Source organism: Acipenser ruthenus, unplaced genomic scaffold (genome assembly GCF_902713425.1).
Source record: "Acipenser ruthenus unplaced genomic scaffold, fAciRut3.2 maternal haplotype, whole genome shotgun sequence".
NCBI classification, from domain to species: Eukaryota; Metazoa; Chordata; class Actinopteri; order Acipenseriformes; family Acipenseridae; genus Acipenser; species Acipenser ruthenus.
In genome coordinates this window covers 18633-28544 of record NW_026708162.1, presented here as the reverse complement: position 1 = coordinate 28544, position 9912 = coordinate 18633, and the positions used below count along the sequence as shown (strand labels likewise).

Here is a 9912-nt window from a genome sequence, read left to right as displayed (position 1 = left end):
GTACCTTGCTCAAGGGTACAACAGCAGTGTCCTCGACCGGGGATTGAACCCACTAACCTCCAGTCAAGAGCCCAGAGCCTTAACCACTACTCCACACTGCTGCCCCGTGTTGTACAGCTGACATGATGGGGGAGAATCTACACAATACAAGACATCTAGGATATCTACTATTGAGAATATCTCTCTGAGAGAGACAGGGCAGGTGGAAAGACAGCAGACCTAGAAAAGGAAATGAAGAATTATACACGTTTAAAATCCTCAACTCACTAATAAAATAACACCGCAGCCCGCGTCCCTCTCGATGCTCTCTCTCGCACGATCGCTGAACTGGAACCAGCAGCGACAGGGGCGGGGCTGAGGGGGCGGGGTTTGGAACGCACATGCGCAGTGTGGGCGTGGTTATGCTGATGAGGCTACCGCCTTGCTTTGAACGACTGATCCGGAAGTGGTTGTAGTAAGTGGAGGGGACGCGGTAACGGGGTTTTGTTTGCTCGCCTCGCTGCACGATTCTGTAATATTACGCATTTTATTTTAGTTTTTTTAAAAGACTGAAACGTTTTTGTTTTTTTTTGGTGTTCGTCTTTGTTGCAAAGCAGAAAGAGCGGCCGCGATGTTTTACCATGTGAGTGAAGGGATGCGTTTCTGTGATTGTGTTACATTGACTGGAATGGATACAGTTTTAGATTCACTGCGAGGTGATTTGGCTCCGGGGAAACTCGAATAATAATTCATATTTACTAACCTGATCCCCGCTAGCAAACCCAAAGCATCTGAAACGTGTTTAAGCGAGTTCTCTCCCTCTCCCTCTCCCCCTCTCATTCTCTCCCCCTCTCCCTCTCCCTCTCCCTCTCCCTCCCCCTCCCCCTCCCCCTCCCCCTCCCCCTCTCTCTCTCTCTCTCTCTTAGATTTCTCTGGAGCACGAGATCTTGCTTCACCCGCGGTACTTCGGTCCGAACCTCCTGAACACCGTGAAGCAGAAACTCTTCACCGAGGTGGAGGGAACCTGCACGGGGAAGTGAGTGAGTGAGAGAGAGAGGGGGGGCTGGGAACGAGACTCCCGCTGCACAGCACTGTGATCCACGCCTGGTTTCACTGGGAGTTTAATAATGTGTCTGGTGAATGGTGATCGCATTGCCCCTGTCTCTCTGTCTCTGTGTTGAATGGTGATTGCATTGCCCCTGTCTCTGTGTTGAATGGTGATCGCATTGCCCCTGTCTCTCTGTCTCTGTGTTGAATGATGATCACATTGCCCCTGTCTCTCTGTCTCTGTGTTGAATGGTGATTGCATTGCCCCTGTCTCTCTGTCTCTGTGTTGAATGATGATCACATTGCCCCTGTCTCTCTGTCTCTGTGTTGAATGGTGATTGCATTGCCCCTGTCTCTCTGTCTCTGTGTTGAATGGTGATTGCATTGCCCCTGTCTCTCTGTCTCTGTGTTGAATGGTGATCGCATTGCCCTGTCTCTCTGTCTCTGTGTTGAATGGTGATTGCATTGCCCCTGTCTCTCTGTCTCTGTGTTGAATGGTGATCGCATTGCCCCTGTCTCTCTGTCTCTGTGTTGAATGGTGATCGCATTGCCCCTGTCTCTCTGTCTCTGTGTTGAATGATGATCGCATTGCCCTGTCTCTCTGTCTCTGTGTTGAATGGTGATCGCATTGCCCCTGTGTCTCTGTCTCTGTGTTGAATGGTGATTGCATTGCCCCTGTCTCTCTGTCTCTGTGTTGAATGGTGATCGCATTGCCCCTGTCTCTCTGTCTCTGTGTTGAATGGTGATTGCATTGCCCCTGTCTCTCTGTCTCTGTGTTGAATGGTGATCGCATTGCCCCTGTCTCTCTGTCTCTGTGTTGAATGGTGATTGCATTGCCCCTGTCTCTCTGTCTCTGTGTTGAATGGTGATTGCATTGCCCCTGTGTCTCTGTGTTGAATGGTGATCGCATTGCCCCTGTCTCTCTGTCTCTGTGTTGAATGATGATCGCATTGCCCCTGTCTCTCTGTCTCTGTGTTGAATGGTGATCGCATTGCCCTGTCTCTCTGTCTCTGTGTTGAATGGTGATTGCATTGCCCCTGTCTCTCTGTCTCTGTGTTGAATGGTGATTGCATTGCCCCTGTGTCTCTGTGTTGAATGGTGATCGCATTGCCCCTGTCTCTCTGTCTCTGTGTTGAATGGTGATTGCATTGCCCCTGTCTCTCTGTCTCTGTGTTGAATGATGATCGCATTGCCCCTGTCTCTCTGTCTCTCTGTCTCAGTGTTGAATGGTGATCGCATTGCCCCTGTCTCTCTGTCTCTGTGTTGAATGGTGATTGCATTGCCCCTGTCTCTCTGTCTCTGTGTTGAATGATGATCGCATTGCCCCTGTCTCTCTGTCTCAGTGTTGAATGGTGATCGCATTGCCCCTGTCTCTCTGTCTCTGTGTTGAATGGTGATTGCATTGCCCCTGTCTCTCTGTCTCAGTGTTGAATGGTGATTGCATTGCCCCTGTCTCTCTGTCTCTGTGTTGAATGGTGATTGCATTGCCCCTGTCTCTCTGTCTCTGTGTTGAATGGTGATCGCATTGCCCCTGTCTCTCTGTCTCTGTGTTGAATGGTGATTGCATTGCCCCTGTCTCTCTGTCTCTGTGTTGAATGGTGATCGCATTGCCCCTGTCTCTCTGTCTCTGTGTTGAACGGTGATCGCATTGCCCCTGTCTCTCTGTCTCTGTGTTGAATGGTGATTGCATTGCCCCTGTCTCTCTGTCTCTGTGTTGAATGGTGATTGCATTGCCCCTGTCTCTCTGTCTCTGTGTTGAATGGTGATCGCATTGCCCCTGTCTCTCTGTCTCTGTGTTGAATGGTGATTGCATTGCCCCTGTGTCTCTGTGTTGAATGGTGATTGCATTGCCCCTGTCTCTCTGTCTCTGTGTTGAATGGTGATCGCATTGCCCCTGTCTCTCTGTCTCTGTGTTGAATGGTGATTGCATTGCCCCTGTCTCTCTGTCTCTGTGTTGAATGGTGATTGCATTGCCCCTGTCTCTCTGTCTCTGTGTTGAATGATGATCACATTGCCCCTGTCTCTCTGTCTCTGTGTTGAATGGTGATTGCATTGCCCCTGTCTCTCTGTCTCTGTGTTGAATGGTGATCGCATTGCCCCTGTCTCTCTGTCTCCCTCCTCAGGTACGGGTTTGTAATTGCGGTCACCACCATTGATAATATCGGCGCGGGGGTGATCCAGCCCAGCAGAGGCTTCGTTCTCTACCCGGTCAAGTACAAGGCCATCGTGTTCCGGCCCTTCAAGGGAGAGGTGGTCGACGCCGTGGTCACTCAGGTCAACAAGGTGAGAGGAGATCACAGGATTTTTTTTTTTTCTTGGCAATGAATACATGAGCTGTGGGTGTTTATATTATTATTTTCTCAATATATAAATTATACTTGCTACCATCTCTCTCTCCCTCTCCCTCTCTCCCTCTCCCTCTCTCTTCCCCTCCTCCCTCTCCCTCTCTCTTCCCTCCTCCCTCTCTCTCTCTCTCTCTCTCTCTCTCCCCTCTCCCTCTCTCTCTCTCTCTCTCCCTCTCCCTCTCTCTCTCTCTCTCTCTCTCTCTCTCAGGTCGGGCTCTTCACTGAGATTGGCCCCATGTCCTGCTTCATCTCCAGACACGTGAGTCTCGCTGAACGTATTCCTGCAGCACAGCGTGGAGAGAGAGACGCTGGCTCTGACAGTGTGGAGAGAGAGACGCTGGCTCTGTGTGACAGTGTGGAGAGAGAGAGAGACGCTGGCTCTGTGTGACAGCGTGGAGAGAGAGACGCTGGCTCTGTGTGACAGTGTGGAGAGAGAGACGCTGGCTCTGTGTGACAGTGTGGAGAGAGAGAAGCTGGCTCTGTGTGACAGTGTGGAGAGAGAGACGCTGGCTCTGTGTGACAGTGTGGAGAGAGACGCTGGCTCTGTGTGACAGTGTGGAGAGAGAGACGCTGGCTCTGTGTGACAGTGTGGAGAGAGACACGCTGGCTCTGTGACAGTGTGGAGAGAGAGACGCTGGCTCTGTGTGACAGTGTGGAGAGAGAGACGCAGGCTCTGTGTGACAGTGTGGAGAGAGAGACGCTGGCTCTGTGTGACAGTGTGGAGAGAGAGACGCTGGCTCTGTGTGACAGTGTGAGAGAGACGCTGGCTCTGTGACAGTGTGGAGAGAGAGACGCTGGCTCTGTGTGACAGTGTGGAGAGAGAGACACGCTGGCTCTGTGTGACAGTGTGTGGAGAGAGACGCTGGCTCTGTGTGACAGTGTGGAGAGAGAGACGCTGGCTCTGTGAGACAGTGTGGAGAGAGAGACGCTGGCTCTGGTGTTGACAGTGTGGAGAGAGAGACGCTGGCTCTGTGTGACAGTGTGGAGAGAGAGACGCTGGCTCTGTGAGTGACAGTGTGGAGAGAGAGACGCTGGCTCTGTGAGTGACAGTGTGGACGGTGAGGGACGGTGTGGACGGTCACGGCCTCTGTCTTGTTTTGCAGTCGATCCCCTCCGAGATGGAGTTCGACCCCAACTCCAACCCCCCCTGCTACAAGACCACCGACGAGGTGAGTGTCAGAGACGCGCAGAGACACGCACGCAGAGCCACGCACACACGCAGAGACACCACACACCGCAGAGACACACACACGCACACAGAGACACGCATATTTTGTTTGTTCTCGGCTGTTTGTTTTCAGTCTTGTGTTTGTTCTCAGGGCTGTGGTTGTGTTTGTTTTCAGTCTTGTGTTTGTTTTCAGGGCTGTGGTTGTGTTTGTTTTCAGTCTTGTGTTTGTTTTCAGGGCTGTGGTTGTGTTTGTTTTCAGGCTGTGGTTGTGTTTGTTCTCGGCTGTGGTTGTGTTTGTTTTCAGGGCTGTGGTTGTGTTTGTTTTCAGGGTTGTGGTTGTGTTTGTTCTCGGCTGTGGTTGTGTTTGTTTTCAGGGCTGTGGTTGTGTTTGTTTTCAGGGCTGTGGTTGTGTTTGTTCTCGGCTGTGGTTGTGTTTGTTTTCAGGGCTGTGGTTGTGTTTGTTTTCAGGGTTGTGGTTGTGTTTGTTTTCAGGGCTGTGGTTGTGTTTGTTTTCAGGGTTGTGTTTGTTTTCAGGGCTGTGGTTGTGTTTGTTTTCAGTCTTGTGTTTGTTTTCAGGGCTGTGGTTGTGTTTGTTTTCAGGGCTGTGGTTGTGTTTGTTTTCAGGGCTGTGGTTGTGTTTGTTCTCAGGGCTGTGGTTGTGTTTGTTCTCAGGGCTGTGGTTGTGTTTGTTTTCAGGGCTGTGTTTGTTTTCAGGGCTGTGGTTGTGTTTGTTTTCAGGGCTGTGGTTGTGTTTGTTTTCAGGGCTGTGGTTGTGTTTGTTTTCAGGGTTGTGTTTGTTTTCAGGGCTGTGGTTGTGTTTGTTTTCAGGGCTGTGGTTGTGTTTGTTTTCAGGGTTGTGTTTGTTTTCAGGGCTGTGGTTGTGTTTGTTTTCAGGGCTGTGGTTGTGTTTGTTTTCAGGGCTGTGGTTGTGTTTGTTTTCAGGGCTGTGGTTGTGTTTGTTTTCAGTCTTGTGTTTGTTTTCAGGGCTGTGGTTGTGTTTGTTTTCAGGGCTGTGGTTGTGTTTGTTTTCAGGGTTGTGGTTGTGTTTGTTTTCAGTCTTGTGTTTGTTTTCAGGGCTGTGGTTGTGTTTGTTTTCAGTCTTGTGTTTGTTTTCAGGGCTGTGGTTGTGTTTGTTTTCAGTCTTGTGTTTGTTTTCAGGGCTGTGGTTGTGTTTGTTTTCAGGGCTGTGGTTGTGTTTGTTTTCAGGGCTGTGGTTGTGTTTGTTTTCAGGGCTGTGGGTTGTGTTTGTTTTCAGGGCTGTGGTTGTGTTTGTTTTCAGGGTTGTGTTTGTTTTCAGGGCTGTGGTTGTGTTTGTTTTCAGGGCTGTGGTTGTGTTTGTTTTCAGGGCTGTGGTTGTGTTTGTTTTCAGGGGCTGTGGTTGTGTTTGTTTTCAGTCTTGTGTTTGTTCTCAGGGCTGTGGTTGTGTTTGTTTTCAGGGCTGTGGTTGTGTTTGTTTTCAGTCTTGTGTTTGTTGTCAGGGCTGTGTTGTGTTTGTTTTCAGGGCTGTGGTTGTGTTTGTTTTCAGGGCTGTGGTTGTGTTTGTTCTCAGGGCTGTGGTTGTGTTTGTTTTCAGGGTTGTGTTTGTTTTCAGGGCTGTGGTTGTGTTTGTTTTCAGGGTTGTGTTTGTTTTCAGGGCTGTGGTTGTGTTTGTTTTCAGGTTGTGTTTGTTTTCAGGGCTGTGGTTGTGTTTGTTCTCAGGGCTGTGGTTGTGTTTGTTTCAGTCTTGTGTTTGTTTTCAGGGCTGTGGTTGTGTTTGTTTTCAGGGCTGTGGTTGTGTTTGTTTTCAGGGCTGTGTTTGTTTTCAGGGCTGTGGTTGTGTTTGTTTTCAGGGTTGTGTTTGTTTTCAGGGCTGTGGTTGTGTTTGTTTTCAGGGGTTGTGTTTGTTTTTCAGGGCTGTGGTTGTGTTTGTTCTCAGGGCTGTGGTTGTGTTTGTTTTCAGGGTTGTGTTTGTTTTCAGGGTTGTGTTTGTTTTCAGGGCTGTGGTTTGTGTTTGTTTTCAGGGCTGTGGTTGTGTTTGTTTTCAGGGCTGTGGTTGTGTTTGTTTTCAGGGCTGTGGTTGTGTTTGTTCTCAGGGCTGTGGTTGTGTTTGTTTTCAGGGCTGTGTTTGTTTTCAGGGCTGTGGTTGTGTTTGTTTTCAGGGTTGTGTTTTTTTTCAGGGCTGTGGTTGTGTTTGTTTTCAGTCTTGTGGTTTGTTTTCAGGGCTGTGGTTGTGTTTGTTTTCAGTCTTGTGTTTGTTTGTTTCAGGACATTGTGATTCAGCAAGATGATGAGATTCGATTGAAGATTGTCGGGACGAGAGTCGACAAGAACGACATTGTGAGTCCCGAGTTTGTCTGTCCGTCCTGACCCCAGTGAGACAGGAACACAGCCCTGCCTCATTGATTAATGGTCAGACCCTGCTGTCCTGTTTAAGACCCTTCACTGATTCACTGCTCAGTGTTCAGCAGTGTTGTGATGTGAGAGAGCTGAAGAGAGCTAAAGAGAGCTAGAGAGAGCTGAGATACAGAGAGCTGAGAGAGAGAGATACAGAGCTGAGAGAGATACAGAGATACAGAGAGCTGAGAGAGAGATACAGAGATACAGAGAGCTGAGAGAGAGAGATACAGAGAGCTGAGAGAGAGAGATACAGAGATACAGAGAGCTGAGAGAGAGATACAGAGATACAGAGAGCTGAGAGAGAGAGATACAGAGAGCTGAGAGAGAGAGATACAGAGAGCTGAGAGAGAGAGATACAGAGAGCTGAGAGAGAGATACAGAGATACAGAGAGCTGAGAGAGAGATACAGAGATACAGAGAGCTGAGAGAGAGATACAGAGAGCTGAGAGAGAGATACAGAGAGCTGAGAGAGAGATACAGAGAGCTGAGAGAGAGATACAGAGAGCTGAGAGAGAGATACAGAGAGCTGAGAGAGAGATACAGATAGCTGAGAGAGAGAGAGATACAGAGAGCTGAGAGAGAGAGATAGAGATACAGAGAGCTGAGAGAGAGATACAGAGCTGAGAGAGAGAGATACAGAGAGCTGAGAGAGAGAGATACAGAGAGCTGAGAGAGAGAGATACAGAGAGCTGAGAGAGAGAGAGATACAGAGAGCTGAGAGAGAGAGAGATACAGAGAGCTGAGAGAGAGAGAGATACAGAGAGCTGAGACAGAGATACAGATAACTGAGAGAGATACAGAGAGCTGAGAGAGAGATACAGAGATACAGAGAGCTGAGAGAGAGAGATACAGAGAGCTGAGAGAGAGATACTCCCTCAGGCAGACAGAATCGAGGGTTTTCTGCTCCAAGAGGAGAAGCTGCAGGTCTTACTGGGGAGAGGAGAGAGGGAAGCAGGAAGAGCCACAGGGCCAGAGACGCACAGCAGCCGAGCCCGACACACAGATATCCTCGTTTATTTCAACACTGCTTCAGCTTGTCATGCCAGTGAAGTATCTGAACTTGAATAAAGAGAGAGAGAGTCCTGGAGCTGCAGCCCTCGCAGTGTTCAGAGCAGTGATGCAACAGCCAGCACTGTGACGTGTGAATCAGACTCTGTGTGCTCTGAGAACCCCTGTTCTCTCCCTCTCCTCCTCTCCTCCTCTCCCTCTCTCTCCTCCTCCCCTCCCCCTCCCCCTCTCTCTCCTCCTCCCCTCCCCCTCCCCCTCTCTCTCCTCCTCTCCTCCTCCTCCTCTCCCCCTCCCCCTCTCTCTCTCCTCCTCCTCCCCTCCCTCCCCCCCTCCTCCTCCTCCCCTCCCTCCCCCCTCCTCCTCCTCCCCTCTCCCCCCCTCCCCCTCCCCCTCCTCCTCTCCCCTCCCCCTCCTCCTCTCCCCTCCTCCCCCTCCTCCTCTCCTCCTCTCCCTCTCTCTCCTCCTCCCCTCCCCCTCCCCTCTCTCTCTCTCTCCTCCAGTTTGCTATCGGCTCCCTGATGGATGACTATCTGGGTAAGTTTCGGTTTTTGTCTGATCTCTGCGTTCTGAATTTCAGGCTGTCATCAACACCTCGTCGTCGTGCATTTTAAATCCGTGGCTCTCTTACGGAGTCCCAAGCAGAGATGTTCATCGCTTCAGGTTTTTTTTTGGTTTTTTTTAAATGTTTATTTTTGTTATTTTTTATTGTTTTTCAAAAAATTAACAATTGCAAAGCTGATTTCTTCTGTTACGATAAGGACAGCGTGCGCACGTAATGACATCACTGCGCACAGTTACATCACTGCGCACAGTGACATCACTGCGCACAGTGACATCACTGCTCGTAAGGTTTCACTTTCAATTTTAGTTTCAGTAGAAACACTAAAAGAAACTTCATAAATGAAGCGATAAACGATCTTTTTTTTTTTTTTCTTCAATGTCTTTCTAGTAGTTTTTTTTTTCATCGGGTTTTCTTTGTGAAAGCTCAGATCTGCCGCCTCCGATCCCGAGTGATTTTATAAAGATGTGCTCGTCTTAGAAACGTCTCCCTTTCCCCCCGCAGGTCTGGTTAGTTAGCGTGTGCGTGTGCGTGTGCGTGTGCGTGCCTGGAGGAGAGGAGCCTGCTGTCTCAACGGATCTTTCTTTAAAATGTTTCTCAGAAACGACAGTCGACGCGTCAAGTTATTATTATTATTATTATTATTATTGTATATTTTTTTAAATAATAAAAAAGTGAAAATAATAACAACGATGGTGTTTTCTTTCAGTGTAATAAAATCGTTTTGACCTCCCACATTTCCACTGTCGTCTTGTACTGATGTTTCTGTGACTTCACGATTAGTCTCATTATTATTACTATTATTATTTACTTTTTCACTCTGTCTGGTAAATCACAAGATTCTCTAGCAGGAGAGTCTAATCACTCAATCCCAGTCCTGGAGCCCCATTAGATATACATTAGATATACATTATAAAGACATTTCAGAGGGCTGGATCGCATCAATATCAGGGTCTAGCGCTGTATATTATAAAGACATTTCAGAGGGCTGGATCGCATCGATATCAGGGTCTAGAGCTGTATATTATAAAGACATTTCAGAGGGCTGGATCGCATCAATATCAGGGTCTAGTGCTGTATATTATAAAGACATTTCAGAGGGCTGGATCGCATCGATATCAGGGTCTAGCGCTGTATATTATAAAGACATTTCAGAGGGCTGGATCGCATTAATATCAGGGTCTAGTGCTGTATATTATAAAGACATTTCAGAGGGCTGGATCGCATTAATATCAGGGTCTAGTGCTGTATATTATAAAGACATTTCAGAGGGCTGGATCGCACCGATATCAGGGTCTAGTGCTGTATATTATAAAGACATTTCAGAGGGCTGGATCGCATCAATATCAGGGTCTAGCGCTGTATATTATAAAGACATTTCAGAGGGCTGAATCGCATCGATATCAGGGTCTAGTGCTGTATATTATAAA

General features: G+C 48.5%; 1 protein-coding gene across 1 annotated transcript; it reads left to right on the top strand.

Annotated features, from left to right (window-relative positions):
* The first annotated feature begins 431 nt into the window (after positions 1-431).
* LOC131729893 (DNA-directed RNA polymerase II subunit RPB7) lies at positions 432-9219 on the top strand. Its single transcript, XM_059020137.1, has 8 exons — positions 432-622; positions 906-1015; positions 3150-3309; positions 3580-3630; positions 4475-4540; positions 6784-6855; positions 8424-8457; positions 8987-9219. The coding sequence occupies exons 1-8, from the start codon at positions 611-613 to the stop codon at positions 8998-9000; spliced, it is 519 nt and encodes a 172-aa protein (XP_058876120.1). The 5' UTR covers positions 432-610; the 3' UTR covers positions 9001-9219.
* Positions 9220-9912: the final 693 nt, after the last annotated feature.

Bases quoted from the DNA above. Each gene is read 5' to 3' on its own strand.
- LOC131729893 (XM_059020137.1), top strand. The intron at 4,541-6,783 runs GTGAGTGTCAGA...TGTTTGTTTCAG, and splicing joins GCTACAAGACCACCGACGAG to GACATTGTGATTCAGCAAGA. The intron at 6,856-8,423 runs GTGAGTCCCGAG...TCTCTCCTCCAG, and splicing joins GAGTCGACAAGAACGACATT to TTTGCTATCGGCTCCCTGAT.